Source organism: Gouania willdenowi, chromosome 7 (assembly GCF_900634775.1).
Source record: "Gouania willdenowi chromosome 7, fGouWil2.1, whole genome shotgun sequence".
Classification (NCBI taxonomy): Eukaryota; Metazoa; Chordata; class Actinopteri; order Blenniiformes; family Gobiesocidae; genus Gouania; species Gouania willdenowi.
Window position 1 is genome coordinate 4,716,670 of NC_041050.1, and position 25,087 is coordinate 4,741,756.

A 25,087-nucleotide genomic window follows, 5' to 3' on the forward strand; every position below is an offset into this window, starting at 1 on the left:
TCCGATCAAACTAAAACATTACAGTAAGCCTATTGAATTATTAAGGAACAATTTGTAAAAAAATTTTTAATTTCTTTAGACTGAAGGGTGTTGTATGTCTTGAAAATGTGTTGAATTGACATAGAATGACCCTTAGGGGCTCCTCAGTTGCCCGATATTGTGTTATTTTGATTCCAGACAAAAAACTGGAAATGTGTTTAGTCATCATTCATTGACTGAAACTCTTCCATCATCATTCCTCTTCTTTTGTTCTGATTTATTGGAAACAGAAGCCTCGTGTGGATGTACTGTTTTATTTCTATTCAGTATGGCCTTTGAAAAAAAAAAACAAACACTACTGACGACATCCCTTAAAAAATTGACAAATTAATGAACATAGTCCAGGCTGAGTAGTAGAAAACTTACTGTCCTTGTTTGATCACTAGTATGTGAACAATGCCTAATGTCTTGTGTAACAAATAAATGAATTAAACTATGAATTAAATGATAGAAAAATAAAAAGCACATGGCAAACCTGGAGTGTGGATTTGTGTTTTCCTTCACATACGTATAGGCATACATTGTGGTGATGAATATACATTTAAACATTAAAATACATTTTATATACAATCATACAACTCACAGAATAATGAACATTTTTGGCTTCATCCACATGTATTCTAATACGATCAAAAGTGATCAATAGGCGCCACTTCCTGTGTGATAAATAAGTCAAATATCATGGCTGCGTTAGAGATTTAACTCTATGTTGCCATACCTCCAAAAACAGACACACACAAACTAAACAACTTCAATGTTGACTTTTAGAATAAACACTCCATTTATTCAAAAGTCAATATCGAATAAATTATATTAATTTCATTTTTTGAAATAATTATCACTAAATAATTGTAGAAATAACTGCTGGTATTGATTAGCCATTTGTTGTATTTTCTATGACACAGGAAGTTTAGCCGTGTATCATATCTACAGTAAGTCCTTTCAGAATAAGGTGCGTATAGGTATTTTATGAATAAATGCAAAACATATTTTTAAAATCTGGTATTTTTTTTTCTGTTTGCATCAAAAACAGAATTATCTCTGTTTTTTTCCAGTTAAAATCAGTAAACATTCCCAGGGCTTTGAGCCGATAAACTGATCTATTGGAAAGGACCACATGTCAATGACTAAAGCATTTAGGAATAAAGAGGACTGCAGGGTTGGAATCAATTACATTTTTCAATTACAATTACGTCTTTATTTATGTTCGATTACAACTCAATTACAATTATGCTCACTAGCATTTTTTTCAATTACAATTAAAATTATAATTTTTCCCCCGATAGTCAATTGCAATTGCATTCGCAATTACTAATGTTCAATTACAATTAATCACAATTACTGAGCCTTTAATAAAGAAGCCCATAAAATGTAACCTTACTCTTGCGTTAGCTTTCTGTTAGCATGTCTTATGATAACGATGTCATGGTCTGAGTTCACCTCCGTACAGAGATTATAACCCTAACATAATCCAATAAACAAATAAAACACGCGTCTGTTCACTTTGAAAACAAAAATAAACAAAAATGTATTAATTTTTTCAGCAAAAAAAAAATTTTTGGTAGTGGGCATGTGCGTGCATGCGCATATACAATCTCAGTACGATGTGAACTCAGTACATGACAATGGGTCCGTTTTGACTCATGTCTTAAATCAGCTGTAAAATACACTAAAAAATATTATTTATCATATCATATCTTGTTTTTTTTAATCTCTTGGTTACCTTGTTAGGCTTCCTTATCCATGAAAATATTTGTATTAATATTTTTATTGTGGGCGTCTGAGCCTTTTATCTGTCAGTATACCCCTTGTTTTCAATTTTTATAAAATGGTAAAATGATCCTCAAGAGAACTAACAGGCAATGGGTAAACTTGAGCATTTCACATTACTTTTAAAAGGTCTGTAATTGCTAAAAAGGGCTTCATCTGGATTTCAAATCAGCATTGGGGTTTGGAGGACTTATGTTTCTATCTGGATACTTGCAGCAGATGAATACAGTATTTGCTGGCTTTCCATGTGACTGGAGGAACATTGCATCGCTTGTCACAGAGACAGAAAGCTTTAAATCAGTGATGGAGATGGCACAAAGACATCATTCATCTCTTCATAAATCCTTATTATGCCTCGACCAGCGACCCCCTCCCTCACTGCTGCCTCTGCTTTCCCCTCGTGTGTAACCAACCACAGCTTTAAATGTCTTCTTCAGCCACTGAAGCGACTCATCTGATCCCTGCGTTGTCACCCGAGACATGAGGAGGGGGCGTGGCTAGGCTAGAGTTACGCGTAGTTCACCACGTAGCTCTCATACGGGTGACCCAGGAGTCTCGTAACCTCTGCTTTGGGAACCACCCAACACTTCCCCAGGTGGCGTTTCTGCATCGAGTCTTTGAGAGTTTTGTCCTGCAGAGTCACCAGCATGTGCTCGGACCCCCACTTCAGGACCCCTTGTTCTAAAGCTTGGCCTCGATCCTTATGGTGCAGCACTGAAGTCAAACTGACATCTGCATGCTGGAACTGACCTGCAGGTAGAGGATGGAAAGCATCAGTCAGCCTGTCAGATGTAACCTTTTTGTCTGTGGTTCATGTATAATATTGCTTGCTATACAGTTTGACAAGGATTCACACCTTGAAAGTTGGGGTCCAAAATAAAAATGACGATGATTGTTTTAATCACAATTTTTTTTTCCTTACATTCCCACATGGGCCAATTAATATAGAAAAGTTATTTTTTGGATTTCAAGAGACTGTCACTCAAGAACTAGTACATATATGTGACTAATCATTAGTGATGTGAACAGTCTATGTTCATAGCTCAAAGCTGATCAAATTACAGGGAGCTGAGGCATATGCTAAGTAGTTTACTGAAGGCCCAAACATGTTCCAGCCCCAAACCCAATTTTGAGGAGCTAACATGTCCACCAGATAGGATGTATAGTAGATATTTTTGAATATTCTGAGAGAGTAGGTGGAGCTGTATTATTACACCAAATTTCAGTTTCCTATGTGATGTCGTTCCTGAGATATTGGAAGTTGAAAATGGAAAAAACTAAGCGTGCACAAAACTCGACACATACCCCCCTCACTAAATTGGCCATATCTCAAAAAGTATTGATCCGATCAAACTAAACATGTACAGTATTTCTATTGAATAATCATTGAACTGAGTCTACTAGACTTGTTACCAATACTTTGTTTTGTTACATTTTATAACCATTGAGACATCCGTCGCACTTGATCCATGTGTGTTCTATTGCTGCGTTGATCCTGATTCATAATCATACACTGTTGTATTGACACGACGAAAGAACCCCCCCTCACCAGTTTGAGAACAATTGGTTTATGGTACTTAGAATATGAATAATTTCCCCCTCATACCAAGCAGGCCTTGAGTGGAGGCAGACAGCCCCTGTCCGTCTGTGATGTAGAAGCCCAGGTGAGCCATCTGTAGGTAACTGGGATGTTTATACTGGTGGAACAGGACCAGGAAGCGCACGCCTCTGTCCAGCTGGATCCAGCAGCTGTGGTGATTGTCCACGCGGACGTTCACTCCCTGTCGCGTGACCGATCCCTGCTGGTTGATGGGCAGCGTCTCCCGCCCCTCGCCCTCCACCACCACACCCTCCAGTGATAGAGTGATCATGATGTCAGAGGACGGGCCTGTAGCTGCAGAGATGGTGAGTCTATCAAAGTACGTCCTGGAACGTTCCTCCATGCCATGTTTGGACGGCGCTCCCAACAGGTGGCCGTCAACTATGATATCTAGAAGTGATGAGAGGTAAAAGTGTTCATGTCTAGTAAAGAGAGTTCATGATGTTCGCATATTTAACACTCCGCTCTGCAAACCTCTCACTGGGTCCTCGAGCAATCGCAGGACGTCGTTTGCTCTTCCGTCGACTGTGAAACACAGGTTGTGCTGCAGCTTTGGAAGCTGAACCACAAAGTGAGGATCTCCATCCACTGCAACAGAAAAAGAGCAAAAGACTGATCAGGTGCAAAAAAGAGTGACACTAACCTAACAAAGTGCAGACTCCTGACCTGAGGAGGAGAACCCTCTGATGCTGCTCAGTGTTGACGAAGGCTCTACAAGCACAAGACATTCAACTAAAGGACAGTCCTCCTCACTGCCAAGCACTGAAACCAACGACAGGACGCACATGTGTGCAGGTGTCAGAGTGAGGTATCAGGTATCAGGAAAACCTTTGTCATTTGTCAGAAAAAGTATTCAGACTCAATGGCCTCAGCCCGTGAAACATGACATGTCTTTGTATTTTGAAGAAACTGGAATTTCGGATACAAGAGTAAGTCGAAAGATGTTATTTTTTATTTATTTTTAACCGTTAAGATACATCAACGTTTCATTTAAATATGTATTTATCAATCATCATTATCATCATCATTCTTTATTTCAGACTCAGGAGTCCATTTTAAAAACATAGACACAATTAGTATTCACAATGTACATATTTACTGTATGTATATATTATGTATATTTTTTATAGTGCCAAAAAACAAAATATATATATGAATTAATTTGTTGTTTGTTTTCAGTAAAATGGTCCCAAACTTTTGACACTTTAGGTTGGTTCTTCATCTGTTGTACAAATCTTCACTATGTAAATGGTGAAGCGACACTGTGCCCAGCAGTTCATGTTGATATATCTTCATTTTTAAAAAATAAAAGGAAAGAATGGCTTTTCAACTTAGTTCGTCATGTGTACTTTCGGTTCCTTCAAAGTAGTGTTTTACAGCTTGAGACCGTGGAGTCTGATGACTTTTATTTTGAAGCCTGAGGCCGTGTCATTTGAAGACGTTTAGTGGCACCTTTTCATCTGACGGAGGTTTTGCTGAGTCATGAGTCCAGTTGGTCTGATAAATGACAGGTTTTCCTGATACGTGATACCTCACTCTGAGATCTGAGGATGTCCTAAAATGTGCACCGTAGTGTCGTGTGTTTGAGACATTCAGGACACACAGAGGCTTTTTACTCACCAAAGGATCCAGTGTCTGCAGCCTCGTCCCCTGAAATAAAAAACCAGCATTGAGTCTTAATTCCATGTTATAATGTGCTCTTACACACAGAATGACAGCAGCAATACTTACAGGTGTCATAGTTCAGGTCGTAGTCATAGTCGTATGTAGCATCATAGTCTATGAAAGACAATGACAAACTAAAACTTTCTATACATGCTCAGTTTTTATTCTGGTGTTAATATTGTAGTTCATATTTTTCGTCGACTACATTTTTTTAAAGTGACAATAGCCGACTAAGTTGCATTTTAGCGAAAATTAAAAATTTAATTTATCAAAATTAACACTGCTGGAGAGATAACACTCACCTTTCTCTAGGTCAAGATCTGTTCAATAAAAAAAGAAACACGTTGAATTACACCTCATGTGGCGTCCAATGACTAATCGGCCATTACGCCGACATACCGATCAAATAACAGGCTTTGCTTATCTAATGTGCAAAGTAGATAGAAAAATAAATTGTTGCTAATTATATTTGTTTTTCCCAACTGTGACATTTAAAAATATATAGTTTTTCCTTTTCAAAATTTCAAATCTTGAATTTTCTAAAGTTGAATCAATCTGCCGTAAACCTCTATTCACTCCCGATCAACACTCCATCAAACTGTTTGGTTACTGTTTAAGCAGTAGTTCACTCACCCCTGATGGAAAGCAGTGACGGACATACAGGACAAGTAGTTTCTACTAAAAACAAATATCTTTTGAAATGAAGTAGTGCTGTTGATTGATTCTTGTCCAAATCTTGACATTTTACTCAAAGTATTTCAATTTGGTGTATTTTGTAAGAGTGACTGCCCTCTATGGGTTGAAACCCAGCTATTACAATGGAAATTTGCTATTGGATGAGAATGGTGGTTTTTTGCCATTTTTGTTTCTTTTTACGTCATGAACCACCACAGTTGGCTCCACCCCTTCTATAAAAACTATCACCTGTGAACTCTGCAATCTGTGGCGAGTAGGTTGGAACGAGAGAATTGTGAATAGAGAGCTATGGTGACTGAGTATTAAGTAGTTGGTATAGCATAGATTGGTCTTTGGACATTTGAGATGAGCCCCACCCATAATCAAGATATTCTTTGAATTTCTAACCTTAGACGCAAGTCAGACAAAGATTTAATTACTCTTTATGCTGCGATTGGCAAATTCAGAGATGTGTGTGTATGTGCTGCATAGCATTAGCATTAGCATAGATGGGTGTAGAAGGTTTGTAAAGAGGCAGAATTCAGTATTACCTTTTCTCTGAATCTGTATTGAGGTGGAGACGTCTAGAGGGGGAACAAGAAGTATAATTTAAACACAGTTGAAAATGTCATACTAACGTACTACTCAAACTAAGTCTGACGTCAAAATGAGAATGTAGTGTGTTCACATTAGAAAATATGAAAAGATTGAGTATGCAAGAAATACCTGGATGTATACGATATTGGGACATTTTCTATGTATACAAGGTGGGAACACTAGTCATACTCCAGCACCCCATGATGCATTGCAAGCGGGATGTAAAATCGTCCTGGGATCGACTTCAACCTAAAAATAAAACATCTGTTTTTCTAAATAAAACCTTTTTGTAAATAGGGCTCTTGTTTTGAAGTTAATCATTGATTAATCATAGCAGTGAGAGATCACCTTTATTGTTGTCACATATGTAGAGCTACATACATGACATTTTTTCTCTGCATTTAACCCAGCCCTGAGGAGCAGTTGGCAGCCACAGTGTAGCGCCCAGGAAGCAGTTAGGATTAACGGACTGGCGCAACATTCCACAGTAATGGCCCAGGTGAGATTTGAACTGATGACCCTCCGATTACAATCTTGCTTCCTTAACCACTAGGCCACCACTGCCCAGTTAACCAGAACTTTTGCCAGGAGCACAATGAAGGGTCTCCAAAAATCTCCAAAATGTCAGCAGGAAATGTGTTTTCTGTGAGTTTTATGATCAAATGACCACATGGATATTCTACTTTGTCACTTTCTCACTTAAAATGCTTTCAGAACTTTCAAAGGTGGGTAGAGAGTGAGAGAGTTTGTAGTGTGTAGTATGAAGTATACCATTTTGAACACAGCCTATCTCAGATTGTTTCAGTGTGTAACGCTCACCCAGGAGACCGGTCGCCTCCCACAGACGAGGTCCACCCGTCACACCTGGCATGGGAACAAAGGTGGCCGACACCAAAGTAGCGATTCTCATGTCTCCATCAGCGTCTGGCTTTATGTTGCTGTTGTCCACGGCTGGGGCTGGTGCTGGGGTGGGGGAGATGGGTGTGGGTGAGAACCTGGATGGAGTGGTGGCGATGGAGGAACTTTCTGGCTGATGAACATCTGGAGCAGGTGTGGTGCTTTCCTCTGCCTCCACAGTCTGGGTAGAGCTCCTTCCTGGTGAAGGTGTGGACACAGTCCTGAGTGAGGTGAGTGGTGGTGGTGTAGTGGTGGTTTTGGAGAATGTTGGTGTTGTCGGGGTTGTTGAGAGTGTAGGTGCTTTCACAGCGTTGAGTATAGGGATGGAGACTTTTCCTGGTGCAGGGGGTGAAACTGTTTTCAGAGCGTTGAGCAGGTTGGTGGAGATCTTCCCGACGGGTGGGGATGAAGCACTTTTGGAGGGACTCTGGGAAGGTGTGGGCTTCTTACCCGAGAGCGGTGCTGGTGCTGTTTTTAAGGACAAAGGACTTGAGGTTGTAGTTGTTTTTTTGGATGTTGTCACCAGTGTTTTTGTTGCGGGAGTGGACAAGGGGCGTTTATTGGTGTTTGCTTTATTAAAAGGTGGCTGCGGCGGGTCAGGCTTGGGTTTGTTGGGTCTGCTTGACTTTTTGGCGGCTAACACTCTCACTGCGGTTGTAGTTGTCGCTGTCACAGTGGTGGTGGCGACAGTGGTGGGTTTGGCAGTGGTTGGAGTCTGAGCTGCTTCATCTGCATCAGGCTTAACCACAACTAGAGACGTGACTTGTGTCACAAAGTTATATTTGAGGGAAAGATTGGTGGCTTTCTCAGTCAGTAGTCTTTGAGAGACTGGGTCAGTGGTGTTCAGTTTGGCAAGCAGAAGCTCTTTGATAGTGAAATATGCCCAGAGACGATGTACAAAGCTGGATATCCCATCAGAACCGTCCTCACAGTCAAACAAAGCTGATTTATTGTTGGCCTTAGCGTGAGAAACAAGCACATCATTCTCAAACTTCACACGTTGCTTTGAGTCACTGGCCGACACAGACACCCACAGATCTTTGACCTCCGGTTTGACTCTCCCAGTCACAACCAATTCAGACCCCTTGAAGTAGTTTGGAAACATGGACCGTGTGACGTCAAAAGCCTGATTTTCCAAATACGAGAGCTGGATGTCTGTTAGCAAAGGGCTCGCCACTTCGTCATAGAAACCCTTCAGCTGCAAGGCAGCGTCTGAGTCCTCGTACACTATCCTGGCAACACCTCTGTTATCCAGAGCTAAACGTTTCAGGAGCAGGAAATCTGCGTCATCCCCGAAGGCCAGACCAAACAGAGAGGCCAAGCCTAAAGACTTCTTGGCGTTACTGAGGATGGTGTCGCCAGATGTAACTCCAATGGTTGCCTCACCATCGGTGAGGAAAATTACTAGTGGGACACGATGGGACGTCTGTCGGCCTGAGGATGGGGGGTTGAGCAGTTGGGCAGCAGAAAGCAGAGCTGCGTTGATGTTGGTCCCTGATGAACAAAAAATCAACACATGAAGCAACAGACAGGCATACGTGGAGTTTGCGGGGGTTAGGGGAAGCATTACACCCCGCCCCCACCACCACCACCAGTGGTCAAAAGGGACTGCACAAAATATATATGAATTAATTTGTTCTTTTAAAAATACTACTATAAGCTTTCAGTGCAACGGCCCCAAACTTTGAGACTTTAGGTTGGTTCTTCTTCTGTTCTTCACAATGTAAATGGTGAAGCCACACTGCGCCCCAGCAGTTTTTGTATGAGATGGTCTGTATTAATTTTGAATTTAATTCTCTGAGTGTGTGTGTGTCTTAAACAGAACTTTTCTGCAATGTTGCTTTAGCTCAGCCATCCTTACAGCTACCTTGCATTAAAGCCAACTTTTCTCTCTAAATGACCTTTAATTATGCTTTAGATTCAAATCTTCAAACACAGAGAGTGCATTTAGTTTAACACCAGACTCTTTCTCTTGTAATGTAAGGTAAGCTTGAGATGTGCTGAACAAAGAATGAAGGCTGGCAAATGGAGGTCAAACATGCACACAAATAGAACTAATCACAAACCTGTTTCTTGGCTACGCTTGAGTTGGCAACGATCTGGGCGACCCTATGGAAACTGTTTGGCTTCACAACCGCTGCAGCCTTTGCAATTCAAACAAATAACCATGGTGATCTATTATGGGGTAAGGCTACGGTCAAAAGATGTGTGTGCGCACTTGTAAAGAGGGCTTGCACATTCACATTTAGTAATACTGTGTTTACACGTGAAAGTTGGTGAGCATTGGTGGATTTTCTTAAACCTGAAAAACTTAAAACTACTGTCAAAGCTACATCACAAGGTCATAGGCATTTTGTGTCAAGAAAAGATCCATAATCCAAATAATCCACATGTGCCCTAAATGAGACAGTGGATTTAATTTTAAAAGAAAAAAAAATTGGAAAAAGTTTTGAATTTCAAAAAGATATTTTAAAACAATCTGTAGGCGACGTGCCTGACTCCGCTCTGTATCCTCATGTACAGTATCAACATTGAGGGTCTTTTTACGCATAATATCTGTGAAGCTATGATGTAATGTGAAAATGCAAATGTATCGAAATGTGAATTCCGGATGAATATATGAATTTGTATTAATTTTGTTATTGAAATTTGAATGAATGTATGAATTTGTATAAGTTTTTTTTACTTTGTAGAAAATAAAGATTTACAAATGCCTGTGGAGTATTACCTTCGAAGGAGATAAAGTATAAAATGTAATGATTTACACTACTTTCTGTCATAATCTTCACAAATATTACATACAAAATATTACGGTTGATAAATAAATACTGAACAGCTAATCCTTGTTAAATCTTTTTATATATATATATTTAATTTAATAAAAAATAATACAAAAAATGTTTTAATTAAATTCCTCTTATTTTTTTCTAATTTAATAAATAAAATAATCATAATTATACTTTTCATTTGTTTTAATTACTATTATTTTTTAATTATTGAATTCATTTAATTTAAAAATCTTCCTAAATAAGTCCAGTGTCAGACTGCAGCGTCACAGTTTGAGTAGCAGCGTCCCACTTACACCCCTCTGCGATGATCCTCTTAACAAACTCTTTGGCGTCTCGCACGTTTTGCCGAGTGGCTCGCACTGTTCGCCCTTTCTTCCATGTGTGTACTTTGTCTGAGAAGGTGATGATGTTGAAGTGGTCTCCCTCTCTGAGGTCCCCGAGAATGGTTCCCATCGCCTGCTTGGTCTAATAAAGGCAAAGAAATGCTTTAATAACAAGGAGAACACAACTTTAGAATTTATCTAAGTCTGTGTAGAAGTAAAATTATTCACTTTACCTGTTTAATCTTGGGGCCTATCATTGAGCCACTGACATCAATGACAAATATGACATCCTTAGGAACCACAGGAAGGCCTCGAGGTGCGAAGTAATGCACAAAGTAGCCATTGTAAACCTGACAGAGGAGACAGACAAAATGGCTCATGTTTTCACTTTGTTTAGTGCAGGGGTGTCAAACTCATTTTAGTTCAGGGACCAAATACGGAGCAGTTTGATCTCAAGAGGGCCACAGATTTTATGCAGGAAAACGAGTAATTTCAACATTATTGTACGTATACATAAAATACAAAATATGTAAGAAACTGACAATATCCAAGCAATAAGTGAGAGATATCAGCCCCAACAGGGTTCTCACTTTTTGATTTTGTGACCAATTTCTACTTAGTTAAGGAAAATGTTATGTAAGAAATTTTGTAAGAAATTTGAGTTTTTTCAACAGTTTAACATTAAGAATGACTGCCGAATATTGTTGCATTTCATTTACACGATGATTCATATTTTCTATGGCAAACTCAAGGCCCACAGGCCAAGTTAGGCCCGCTAGATAATCTAGTCCGGCCCGCAGGAAGATTTCGTTCAAAGTAGAAATTACAGGACTTTTATAAGTTGTAGATAAAATACATTGGGAGTTGCAATACTACATTATTTACAGTGATATTGAATTGCAAAAATATTTTTAAAAAGTTGGGAAATTCTCACAAATTATCCCACAGAATTCTGGCAAACTACATTGCAAATTTAAAAAAAGATTAGTTGCAAATTTCCAGAAAATTAGTTGCAAATTTAAGGAATTTTCACCAGTTGCTTAACATTCTAGATTTTGTTTAAATTTCTGCTTTTTTCCTTCAGAAAAAGATGGATTTTTCTCGTCCGGTCCACTTGAGGTCAAACTGGGTCGTATGTGGCCCTTGAACTAAAAAAGGTTTGACACCCCTGCCCTAAAGGGATGAATTTGGCCACAAACGTGGTCTTGTGTGACAGAAAGCTACAATTCACGGCGCTGCTGACCTGTACATCACCCATCGGGTCTTTAAGATCCACATCATATTGCACATTAAAGTCTGCATTGAGGCCTTTAAGAGAGATGGAGCTCTGCTGCTGCAGGGAGGGGCTGTAGTGGATCCGAGCACACGTGGAGCTGCGCTCGGTGCGAGTGGAGGCTGGAGCCTCTGCTTCTCCTGTAGGAGCGTAAACACTTCACCTGTGCTCTGAAGGGAACCAAGTGCACTGGTTCCTTACATGAAAATCTTTAACAGAAGCTGCAGATCAAACTTCCATATGTTTCCCTTTCTGTATTTAAACAGTGCAAATATTTAGGTAATTAACTTTAACCTGAGTAAAAAATGTAAATGCCTGAAAGATCAAATGCAATATTAAAACATACCAGACTTTAACTATGAGACCTTGAATCATCTTATAATGTCCACGCCAATCAGAACATTAAAAATATAGGATACAACTTATTGCAGGACTATGTTTAACTTTATTTGACACAATTCAGTGTTTATTATTTATAGTGAATTGTTTTGGTGCAAACTTACAGTATAGCTGCTGGAGACGATTTTCTTTCTTTTTTTTTTTTCATCAGATAAAGACAGTGTAGGCCTCGTAGATCATTTGAAAAGGATGAAGTTGAAAGTTTGCTTTGATCACTTTATTTATCGACATTGTTGAAAGCATTTCGTGCATTGCATTGTGGGATGTGGAGTCCAGTAGACGATGCATAATGTGCATAAGTGTTTTTAGGACCTCATTCATGCTTTTAATTGTAAATAGTTCCTTAAACCTTTACAAATATGCTTCAGTATGTGATTAATTATAGGTGAAATTGGCTGAAGGCATAATAAACACAGACAAGGGACAACATTTAGTCATTTTAAGGCTATTTTAAGGTTTCAATAGTTCATTTCTTTTAATGTGGTATTTATTGCCTAAAGCGTGCTTATACTGAGGCCGATAGAAACGTCATATCTGTGTGTCTCTATAGGATCTCTGTTGTGAAGTTGTTCTCAGCGCACACAGGGGGGCAGACTTCACTTGCCCAGTAGCTGATTCTCTTCCACAAAGCGTTAAAATGAGCTTCTTTAATTCCAGTTTTCACACGTTCAAAAACCACATCTTTGTTTTGCTCCACCTCAGATGTGAAGATGCAGATCTTCATCTGGAAAATGTTTCTTTTCTTGTTTGACCTCAGTGGGCGGGGCCTCCGAAACAAGAGAGCGTAGCAAGTTTATAACGATCGAATTCAGCCGCCGCATTTATCCACACATGATCATTTGTATATACTGGGATTGGTCAAATATGAATGTTTTATAAATCACACGTTGGTTCTGTTGTACGACCAAATGTGCACTCACATTTGCACCTGTTATCATGCAAGGTTGATAAATTAGGGCCTTTATGTCTTCATCTGAAAAAAAAATGATCATCCCGAGCAGCTTTTTGTGTTTCAGTAAATATATTCCAGAGATGTTTTCATTGGGTTTTGCTGTCTCTATGTTGTGAAGTTCTCTACAGATACTGGAGCGAGATAAGCTCATTCTGTTTACCTGATCTGTTTTTGATTTACCTTGAGCATTGTTGGAGAGCAGCCGACTTGTCTTGAGAGGTAACACCTTAATGAAGCTAATGCCCGTCCTCTCTGTGATGCTAACATCCACGGTGAGGTTGGGCACCAGCTGACCAGGCCTCAGGCCCAAACTCAGCTCGTAGCGTCCGAGTCGGCGAGGAAGGAGCTCCTCATAGGAAAGAAGAAAAGACATCCGAGTCCCTGATGGAACACTGACCGCCACACGGAACTTCTCTACTTCTCTCTCTCTGAAAACAGTAAGGATAAATACAAAAAACACACACCTAAAGCTGGGTATGTATAGAAGCCAGGGTTGAGATCAATTATAATTGTAACTGCATAATTGGTAACAAATAACAATTATGACGTAAAAAAAAAAAATGTTTCTGTTGTAATCATAATTGAGTTCAGATAAATCATGAAGAAATGATAAAAAAAACTGTCATTTACAATGTAATTAAATGCAAAACTATGGGGCGCCGATTGTAAAGTTGTGCATGTTAAAATAAACAGCACTTTTTGCAACATTTAGCAACAAAACACGCTTAAAAATGTAAAACAATACATTTTTACCTTTGACCAGATTTACAGCAATATTTGTGAAATTTGTGTTCTTTACTTTTCTCGTAAAATCTAAATGTGACATTTAAATATAAATGTTAAAACTAAATGCTAAAAATCTAAATGTAATTTTTTTTAAAAATATAAATGTTAAATCTAAATGTCACAGGTGAAACTAAATATTTAGCTAATATGCAAATTCACAGGAAGTACCAAAATAAAAGCTCAATGATGGAACATTTAGATTTAATGTTTAGATTTACATTTAATATTTAGCATTTAGATTTAACATTTATATTTAAATGTAACATTTAGATTTAACATTTATATTTAAATGTAACATTTAGATTTAACATTTATATTTAAATGTAACATTTATATTTAAATGTAACATTTATATTTAAATGTAACATTTAGATTTAACATTTAAGATTTACATTTAGGATTTACATTTAATATTTAGCATTTAGATTTAACATTTAGATTTTAACATTGAACATTTAGATTTTAACATTGAACATTTAGATTTAGATTTAACATTCACATATTTTTACGATAAAAAAATATCACAAATTTCACAAATATTGACGTAAATCTGGTTAATATTAAAATCATATGTTTTTTTAAATGTGGTTTGTTGCTAAATATTGTGAAAAGTTGCTGATATTTTAGCATGCGCAACAATCGGCACCCCATACAAAACTGGGGAACCATGGTACAGTTATATGGCTTACACATATGCATAAGTAGTTAACAATTATTATTAATATGTTTCATATCAAGTTTATCAGTTAGGATAATTTTACCATTTAAAAAAAATAAATAAATCTAGGGGTATACTGACAAAGCTCAGACGCCAACAGCAAAAATATTAATATCAATATGTTCATTGATTAGGAAGCTTAACAAGGTGACCAAAGGTAACCAATAGATGAAAAACATTAGATGATAGATCATTTTTTGTGTGTATTTTACAGCTGATTGAACGTGTCAAAACTGACCCGTTATCATAAGAGATGCTAACAGAAAGCTAACACAAGGGGAAGATTCCATTTTAAAGGTATATTTATTAAAGGCTCAGTATTGTGATTAATTTAATTTGAAATTTAGTAATTGAGAAGGTAATTGCAATTGATTCCAGAGGCAAAGTAATAAATGCAATTTTTAATTTGAAAAAAATACCAGTCAATGTAATCGTAATTGAGTTGTAAGTGAACATGGATAATTGAAGATGTAATTGCATTTGAATAAAGTAATTGACCCCAACCCTGATCAACGCATCTTTTGAGATAAAGTTCTTCCCACTGACTTGGTAGCGACGAGTCCGGCTGTTTTTCCTTGCTTTTTTGCGGCATCATAAATTTTCCTGGCAGCTGCTCTTTCCGTCACCTGTGCCACATACACCTTACCGTTGGAGGTGCTGATGGGAAAGAGAAACAAAGGAACACAGTCACATGCTCGTGTGACTCACAGGAAGAAGGTCATGTTACAGCGAGGACCGTGTCTGTTTGTTGCACATGGTTTACTTTATATTTGTCCTTATATTTCCCACCAAAAGCTTCCAAAGCTGCCTGTTTGTTTACAGTAAGAGGGCTATAGCGTACCAACGGGGTTAAAAAGAGGAAGTGGAAAAGAGTAATTTCCCTCTGAAAACAACATCAAAGAAGGAGGCTATCCCATGATGCTTTACGGCAGGGTTTCTGAACCTTTTCACCCTGCGACCCCACAAAAAAGGTGGCAGAGACCAGGCGTAGTCAATAAAATGATGGTCCATTGTTCTATGAATCTGTGATGACCACTTAATTATTTATCTGAATAATATCCAAGTTTATTATTATTTTGGCCATAGTATACTATATAGTCATTTTAAAGATGTAAATCCTTGTTTTAATCAGAAATAAAATGGGTTAAAAGTGACCAAAAATGGTGGAAAAGGTGGTAATATGTGATTTTAAAAACCACAGAAATTGGTTAAAAGTTGCAAATGGTGGTTAATGGAATTTAAAAATGTAGGGAAAATTAGGTTTAACTGGCAAATAGTGGGCATGACAAAAAGTTGAACGTGGTTAAATTGATTAAAATAAGATGAAATATGATGAATATAGGTTAAAAGTGGCAATAATGGGTCAACATACGTGACATTAGGTGGGAAAAGTGATAGAAAGGGGTTTTAAGTGCCAAAAATGTCTTAAAAGTGGAACAATATGCAGAAAAGGCATTGAAAAATGGGAGTAATGTAGCAAAAATGCATTAAAAGGAGCAAAAATATGGCAAAAAAAGTGATGAAAATTGGTTCAAATATGGCAAGTTTGGTGTAGTTGCAGAAAAAGGGTGAAAATAAGTAAAAATGGGCTAAAATTGTTCAGAAAATATTCTTAGTATCTTGAAGGTATCTGGCGAGCCCCTCCCAGTGTTGAGAACCCCTGCTTTACGGGAGTGCAATGCAGCAACACCCTAAGAAATCCCAGAAATCCTGACCCCGGTGCTCAGAAACTGGATCCAATTCCAATGCCGTCATGTGACGAGGAGCTAAATGAAGGTCAAATCCTTTGGACTAATATATATAAAGAAGAAAAAAAACATCAAGGGCAAACCAAAATAAACCCTGAGGCTTGAAGAGGGGCTTGTTAGAGACAGAGCAGAATGGACTGGGTGGAAAATGGAGGTGCTTGTACTTCTATGAGTTTCTGTGTGAGCTATAAACTGAACACACTGAACACAGAGCTCTCAGTCGCACGCACAGAAATACCAATGAACTAACTCAACGCCACTTTTTCCAACCTCTGGGTGTATTTGGTGTCACTGCAGCCTGTATGTGGAGGATAACAAGTAGTCCATGGTTCATAGGCGAAGTTTGAGATTCTTGCCGGGGGGCCAAAAGAAAAAAAAGAATATACAGACTGCCTCGAGATTCACACCAACCACAATGTGTGAAACATAAAATTATGCAAAAATTAATAACGTAATTGATAATGTCAAAATGCATGTTCTCACTCATTCATGCTCTTAAGGGATTAAATGCATCCTATACCATTTGAAAGCTTAGTTCGGGGGCGAAATACAGACTTGTTTGACCTCAAGTGGGCCGCAAATGTTGGGAATCAAACAATTTCTATATTAGTGCTACTTTGCATTTCCATGTATAAATGATATAAAAGTATGTAGTATATAAAGGCACTCACAATATCCAAGTAATAGGTGACAGGTCGTGACGATATTTATTTAAATTGGGGACATTTTGTCATATAATTTGAGAATTGAGCAGGATTTTAGAAAAAAATTTGCATTTCTTCCAACAATTTGAAGGTAAAAATTACTTCCATCGTGCTCTACAAGCATGGGAAAACTGCCAACCCCTGCAAATATTGTAGAGTTTCATTGAATAATTGTAAAATTACAGTATATTTCCAAACAAATCTGTTGAAATCTTGTTTTCTCTTCCATTTTTAACCATATAAACCATTCTGAGACACAACCATCACAGCAAACACAGTCAATTATTTTGTCAAACTTAAGCGATGCCAAGTCAAAATCTTCCCTCGACGTTCAAAAATCCAACAAATCCCAGCATTTAGTGCAAAACACAGTAAAACTGCTAAAAAATAAACTGTAACGTCCTATTAGAAAGCAGCTCTGCACTGATTTGTTCTTCCTTTTTTAGCCCTGTTTTAGATTAATGTTGTAAATTAATGATAAAATCACGTTTATTTTTGCTGCAGTACCATAACATGAACTGCGGGGCGCAGTGTCACTTCACCATTTAGATTGTGAAGAACCAACCTAAAGTCACATACCTCAAGTGCCAAAAAATTACAAATGAATTCATATATATTTTGTATAGTCCCTGTGTTTTATGGCACTTCAAATATATTTGTATATTAAGAATTGTATTTTTTCAAGTGAATTTAGGAAAACTATAATGAAATCTTTTTACCACTAGGGGGGGCAAAGGCCCCCCTGGCCCCCGCAAGCTCTGCGTAGTCCGTGGTTGTACAAAGCTTCAGAAATACACACTTTAAAAATATCTGCATGTCCGTATGTATCCCTGCACCCGATGCATACAGTAGGTGTTTGTGAGTGCGTTGCATATCTAAACTGGCAGACAGCCTCAGTAAACAGCGTGAAGGAGAAAAGGGGGCAGCAGCCAAACTCCCGTCATTTTCCCCCTATTAACTCTCTGACTTCCACCCACAAAGCCCCATATTCATCTGGCCTCAGGTTCCCCCTCCTCCTGTCCTGCTTCCGCTCCCACATCCAGCTCCACGTTAGCTTTTCAGCTGCACTGTTGACTTATTTGTTTTATTTATATTTAGCATTTTTAAAGTTCCAACCGCTCTCAGTAATCAAATCATGTGTCTCCTCAGCACCAGATTTAAACTTTCTTACATAATACCTCAGAAGATTTTATTTCTGGAAACTCACCATCAATGAGATCTTATCTCTATATATAATGTTCTGTTTAGAACACATCATAAACAGTTACTTTATATAAAAGCATGATTATATAGGATTGTGACACACTAAATAATCCTTCATTGAATCGAACACCAACATGTAGAAATTAGTTTTCACATTATTTACTATATTGTACATAATGACATAGTTACATTATATCACATAACGTTTTAGTTGCCATAAAAGCCACAATGTTAACATACGCCATTGTTACATTAACAACTTAAGCAAGCAGCCCTAAGCATGTGGCGCCCAAGGCAAGATTTTAGGGTTCGCTCTTTGCACTGTCAGTGTTTTGTTTTTGTTTTGTTTTTTTTAAAAAAAAAACAAGAACCCAATCAAAATAGTTACCCAAAAAATTATACACATAGAATGATAAATAAAAATAAATGTAAAACAAATAAACACTAAATTGCATTTCGATGTGTAAATAGAGCTGCACAAAATAAGAAACCAGCATCAACAAATTAGGATTATTACACAAAATAACTATTCATCAATTTTTCTCTGGTTTTTTGTTAGTTTTAAAAATATACAGTATATTTTATTGGCTTTGTATTTTTGTGTAGTTCAATTAACGTGGACTTGTTTTTCATATTAAATTTGCATATTATTTCATGTTTTTTGTCCACCATTTATATGATTGATTAGATAGTTTGTATATAATTAATGAATCAATCAGTTATTCTGACTTCCTAGAGTCTTTTTAAAAAAACATACATGTTCTGACGGGCTTATGGATGATGTAAATGAGCAATTTTATCTAACATTGTTGTTTGTTTGTTGATGTTTTTCTACTTCATTTGATGCAAAGCACTTTGTGACCTCTGTAAAAAGTGCTCTATAAATAAAGTTTACTAACTTACTTAGATAATGTTGCCTAACAACATTTGACACCAGAAACATCGTTTTTCAGTTTAAATGCCCACGAAACACAGGAATGACTTCTTCTCAGTTTTCCCGTCGCTTGCAAGTATATCCAGCTGCAGCCGTGGGTACAGTAAAAGCCTACGCCCCCTACAAACCACGCCCACACATGCAATTTTTCAATGCGCTGAGCTGTTAAAGAACGCCCACATGTGCGACGGTGGCCGGTGAAGCAATTTTTCATTGTAACCTCAAATTTAGCCAGGAAGAGGAGGCGGTAGCGGTTAAGGTTAGTAAAAACGAAAAGTAAGTATTGCAAAGTTCTCCAAATTTGGCAGAAAAGTGGAAGCGGTAGCAGTAAGGGTGAGGGTTAGTGAAAAAGGAAGGTAAGTATTGCAAGGTTCCAAATTTCCAAACAGTGGAGGCAGTAGCGGTTGAGGTTAATGGAAAGGTTCTCGTCCAGGTATTGGATCAAGGGGAACGATAGGGCGTATTTTGCAGTAGGGGATGGTTAGTACGGAGCGTGGTTTGTAGAGGCTGCAGATGCAGCTAGACCCTTCTTGTCTCTAGTTTTTCTGTTATTAATTTGTTGCTATTAACGCAATAAAATCTCAGCCCTAGTAAATATATACTGTAATGCAAAGCTGTATGTGCAGTATGTTGATCATGTGAGGAAATTTGATAAGTAAGGCTGCACCAATATTGATTTGGAAATAAAATAATCAATGTTATTGCATTGTGCTTGGTAACAAGCTGCAGCAAGGAAACACACACACTGCAGTGGACACACATACACATGCATTAATCTGATGTTTTAAGGACTTAAAGGCAGATTCAGAAACAATGACACTTACATGGTGAAGTTTGAAATAAAAGCGTTGGAGGGCAGGTCCACTTCAAACGCTGCCTCTTTCACAACAGGCAACTGGTTCCACACTGAGCTCTGGATGGTGGTGATGGCGTATCTGGACACTACGCAGCACTTCACATGGTAGTCAGTCACTTTCAGCTAAAGGTGGGGAGCAGAAAATATGTAGAAAATGTTATATCACGATATACTGTAGGGAAATTTATACAACCACCTGAATTAATGTAATTAAGACCCTGGAGCCACATTGACGCAGGGCTAAAATTTTAATCTGCTGAGGCTGAAACTGATCACCCAGCATGACTAAACACATAAAAGATACATACACAGCTCTCAGTAAAGTCTTACGTTTCCCTCTCGTTATCAACATTTGCCATGCCTTAGTCAAACAGGTCATGAAAACAAAGTGTTTTTCTGCCTCTTCTTGTTTACGGGAAGAACTCTGGCGCCTTCTGAGACCAACGTTGGCCGTGTTACTGCAGGACGAGGTGAAGGAAAAGACGCTGCCAGGAGCAACAGAGCCACATCAGGCCTCCAGCTCACTCACTGGTGCCCAGAAAAACTGCGGTTTGTGTGGTGCAGATAAAAATACGTATGTATGTATGTTCCCAAGTCATTGCTTCACAGTGAACACTGAGGTTTAAAAAATAACTACTGAAGATGTGCTTCAAGGCCAAGGCTGGTCTTTCATAGCATCATTCTGCAGGTCTATTATCACATACAGAGAAAAACTCACTTTATTTGATTGTTTCTTTGACAAAAATCTCAAATTTCTGACTATTTCCATGAGCTTTTAAACTGTTACACACAAACTCACCACTGGCTTTGTTGGTTTACTTTGACGTCTTTGTCTCTGAAAAAGAAACAAAACAAATAAAGTCAACAATGTGTAGATTATATGTTTTTAAGGCAGACGTGGGCAACTGGCGGTCCAGGGGCCGCATGCAGTCCATGTAGCCTCCAAAGAAAATGCACCAAACGACTCCAAAAACACACAAAATGACAGAGAAAGACACACAACAACAAGAAAAATACACAAAAATGACAACAAAAATACACAAATCGACTCCATAAACCCAATAGTATAACAAAAGTACACAAAAGATTAAAAGAAACACAAAATAGCAAAAAATATACAAAATGACCCCAAAACACGCAAAATGACAACAAACATACACAAAAATGACAAAAATATACAAAATGACTCCAAAAACTCATTAAATGACAACAAAAAAACCAACAAAAAAACAACAAAAACATACAACATACAAAATGACTAAAAAAATACACGACCCCTTAGTTCTTTTCTGCGTTAATACTCAGATTTGTCAATATTCTAAATCCTGACATGAATATTAATAATTTGATCCTTCGATTAGCCAATCACAGTTTTGTTGCCCCTGCTGTAAAGACAGTTGCCCATCTCTGCTTTAGGGTTATTTTTCTTGTATCTAACAGTCAGTTAGAGAGAATCACGGTAAGTTTAACATTCCTTCATTTGAAGTAATCTCTATAGATTTCCCGGTTTAGGGCTGGGTCAGGTATTTTGTGTTGAAACAGGCTGAATCAAAGCCTTTCATGAAATATGGGGAAGTAGACGTGGAAATAAATGCCCTCACTGTACACGGAGCCATGAAGGTTTACTGATTTGGTTCCAAATGCTAATTCTACACACAAGTCATGTGCTGTGTCAATACATTACCAAATATCCCATGCTTTGGTGGGAATATAACATCAGTACATTTATTCAGGCACTGGAAAAACCTACTTTCTGGAAAAAAAAGTTAGAAGTCCAACTCTACTCTATGTAAACTTATTTACTGTAATATTTGTATGAGATATCCCCACATTCCTGAACTCCTCTTGCAGATGCCTGGTGCGGATTCCTGAGGAAAAGATCCACCGGTGACACTGGAACTTATAGACTCCAGGGGGTCACTCAGGGGTCACAGATGACTTTGTTGGTATAGGTACTCGACCAGTGTGTACGTGAGATGTAGATATCTAGTGCTAAAGCACCGCCTCTGGCGTTCATCCGGGATTCATAGAACCGTTTCGTTTTTTTTATGCCTGAACATATTTGTGCCTTTGAGATTGTTGATTCCCTACATCGATCTTCCTGTTTCCGCTTGCTTTGCTGTGTAACCGTTGTGCTTTACACTACGAGGGGGACTTCTGCTGGAACATTTGCATTTACACTTTTACAAAAGATGCTACGTGAACGCATATAAATTTCAGTTGTGCAGCCAATAGTAATGCCCAAAACAACTGAGGCAGCCTCAGAATGTCTGAGGCTGCTGCAGTGTTAGCGAGTGATGGAGGTGTACTGTAAATAAGAAATTAGGGTTTTAAGAAAGCAATCTGTTCTAGGGAAGTACTGTACGAGGTTACAAGATTTTACCATTTTATCTTGAAATCTAAAATCTTAACATACCAAACTTGCCATCAAAGAATGAACCTCTTAAAACCATGACAACAAACCATTTAATACATTTACAAAGACTGAACAGTGCCACAAATACTCAGTACCACCTGCTGTCTGTCAGAAGAAACGTTTAAATATGGATTTAAATTAAAGGAAAAAGTGCAAGTGGCAGTTAATGTAAACCATGTTAATAAAAGGTAAATTAATTCATATTTTATTAGGGTTAAATGAAGAATTTCCTGACATGTTTAACTTAATAATAAAGAAACATAGAAATAATAAGGTTACATTATTCAATCAAAAGTACAATGTAAAGGAAAATATGACACTGGTGTCATATGATAAGGTAAAGTATTACAGTGAAATGTTATTATTTGTTCTCTATGATTCTTCTTAGACCTCGAGGAGGAAATTGTCTGATGTGAAAAGAACACATTGAAAGTGGAAATTAAAATGTATGTATGATTTGGGATAATGTGAAAATGAAATGAGATGCTTAACCCTAAAACAAAATAAAATAAAAATTGCATTACAACTTATTCGCAAAAATTAATAAATCAGAATTGCAATATAAATCGAATCCGTGCAGTGTTGTGATAAAATCAAATTGGAACATGAGCTGCATTGCCCCAGCCCTATAACATATGATACAATCATAGTTTGGACTGTAGCATTCAAGTTAATGGTATTGGTAAACTTACAAACACATGTCAAACAGAAAACAGAAATCTCCTGTGGAGCAGAAGGGCACAGGATGTATGCCCCGCATGTACAGTACGTTAAATGCATCTTGGATTTTGAAAAAATAATTAATAAGAATAATGTTCAACACACATAATATATACTTTTAATTTAAAATAGAAAATGCCAAATGTGCAAATACTCTATGAAGCACTTTACTACAGGAATGGGCAACACTTATCACAGCAGGGGCCAGAAAAATGTGATTTTCTACTTTGAGGGCCACATTTTTAGAATTCATGTCAGCAATTAGAATAATGACAAATCTGATATTAATAAAGCATTATTAAAGAACAATGCTATTTGTTTTATTGTTGTTTTGTATATTTTACTGTCATTTTAGCATTTTTGTTGTTGTTTTGTTTTTCTTGTTGCTGATTATTATTAATGTGGAATTGTTGAGTTTTTTCTTAACAATTTTATATTTCGTGACAAGTGCTACAAGATCACTTATTAGTAATTAGTGCTATTAAAGTTGAAATTAATTGAATTGTGTGTTTTTGGAATCATTTTGACTGTTTCTGTTGCTGTTTTGTGTAGTTTCTGAGTAATTTTGTGTCTCATTATTTTGTTTGTTTTAGGTTTTTTTTCTCCATATTTTCTATATTGTTCCATCATTTTTGTATCTTTTTGTTATGTCTGTTTTTGTTGTTGTGTTGTGTGTTTTGTTGCAGTTTTGGAATAATTTTGTGTGTTTTTGTCAATTTTTACTGTTGTTTTTCCATCATTTTAGTAACCTTTTGTTATTTTGTTTGATTTTGTTGTTGTCTTGTGTGTTTTTGTTGTTGTTTTGAGTGATTTTGGCCTCATTTTGTGCAGAGGCACAAAACATATTACCACATGTGTCCCCTGGGCCCCCCTTTGCCCATCTCTACTTTACAAGATCATTGCCAAAGTCAAAACTACTACTACTTTTTTTTCTAAATGACCATAAAAAAACAAGCATAAATCTCACCTGTAAGTGGATATCTCTTTCCAGTTTTGCTTCATAATCCAGTGCAAATCCTTCCTTCAGGTACAAAGTGCAAAAAACCAGGATGCACTTTAACATCTTTAAAACCATCGCGTCCATGAGAGCAAAAATGTTTTGGGCTGAAAAATGTGGAAAGGTGTCCAGAGTTCTCACGTAGACTGAAGCACACACTCCTCACATTTCACACACCTTTCTTGTGTTTTTTTAAGCCTGTGCCCCCTCCCTCACCCAGGTTACAGGTTTACCCCTAACCTGGGTGTGTGTGCTGCCGATCCCGATAAAAACCGTGTGATAGGGGGTGAATAATATCCCCAGGGAGGGTGGGAGCATGGAGCTCAGCCTCAGAGCTCTGTGTGTGCGTGTGTGTAGAAAGCAGTTCCTGAGCTGTTTTCACACATGCTGGAGACTTTGCTGCCACCGAGGTGTGGCAGAAATGAAGGATTATTAACCTCTGCCCAACTATTTTGGGGGAAAAACACCTCCCTCATCTCCTCCACATGAACTGTTTAAAAAAGGACTAAAAGGCCTAAAGCCCAACTCAATTTTCCAAATTATTGCCAAATGCCAGCATTGCTTCGTTTGATTCGCTTTCTATAAAGGACCATTGTTTGCTGCAAAAACAGAAAAAGTACAACGATATAACCACAATCCGAGCTTTTGATGCCAGGCACATTTAGATAAAATCAGGCATTTCTGAGCAACAAGAAGAGATTAGGAAGATGAAAACAATCAAGGCTTCAATTTGCAATTTCTGGCACAAAAGACGATGCTCTATGTCACTGAGTTAATCAGCAAATACAAATGTCACCTGTATCTTCACTAATTAACTAATCCAGTCACTTGCGTTCAAGACAGCAGCTGTTAGCGTTTAAAGGCAGATTTCAAAAGGCTGTCAAAAAAATCAAAAATACACATATTGCATCTAGACCAGTGTTTATCAACCTTTTTTGAGCAAAGGCAAATTTTTTCATTGAAAAAATAAAAACCCAAATGCATTCTTGAGCGTCCACATTATGTTACATAGATAACTTAATAACT

At 37.6% G+C, this 25,087-nt stretch overlaps 1 protein-coding gene across 2 annotated transcripts; it reads right to left on the bottom strand.

Annotated features, from left to right (window-relative positions):
* Positions 1 to 1,780: 1,780 nt before the first annotated feature.
* itih6 (inter-alpha-trypsin inhibitor heavy chain family member 6) lies at positions 1,781 to 24,576 on the bottom strand. Of its 2 annotated transcripts, none has more exons than XM_028454217.1 (17): positions 24,032 to 24,576; positions 20,728 to 20,763; positions 19,897 to 20,051; positions 15,030 to 15,140; positions 13,160 to 13,407; positions 11,599 to 11,768; positions 10,589 to 10,705; positions 10,326 to 10,497; positions 7,166 to 8,737; positions 6,301 to 6,333; positions 5,377 to 5,394; positions 5,141 to 5,188; positions 5,030 to 5,059; positions 4,076 to 4,120; positions 3,884 to 3,997; positions 3,416 to 3,799; positions 1,781 to 2,559 (listed from the first exon to the last, which is right to left on the bottom strand). In XM_028454217.1, the coding sequence occupies exons 1-17, from the start codon at positions 24,146 to 24,148 to the stop codon at positions 2,318 to 2,320; spliced, it is 3,612 nt and encodes a 1,203-aa protein (XP_028310018.1). In that variant the 5' UTR covers positions 24,149 to 24,576; the 3' UTR covers positions 1,781 to 2,317. The 2 variants fall into 2 exon arrangements, with proteins under 2 accessions (XP_028310018.1, XP_028310017.1); XM_028454216.1 differs by having other exon boundaries at positions 4,076 to 4,171.
* Between the last annotated feature and the right edge of the window lie 511 nt (positions 24,577 to 25,087).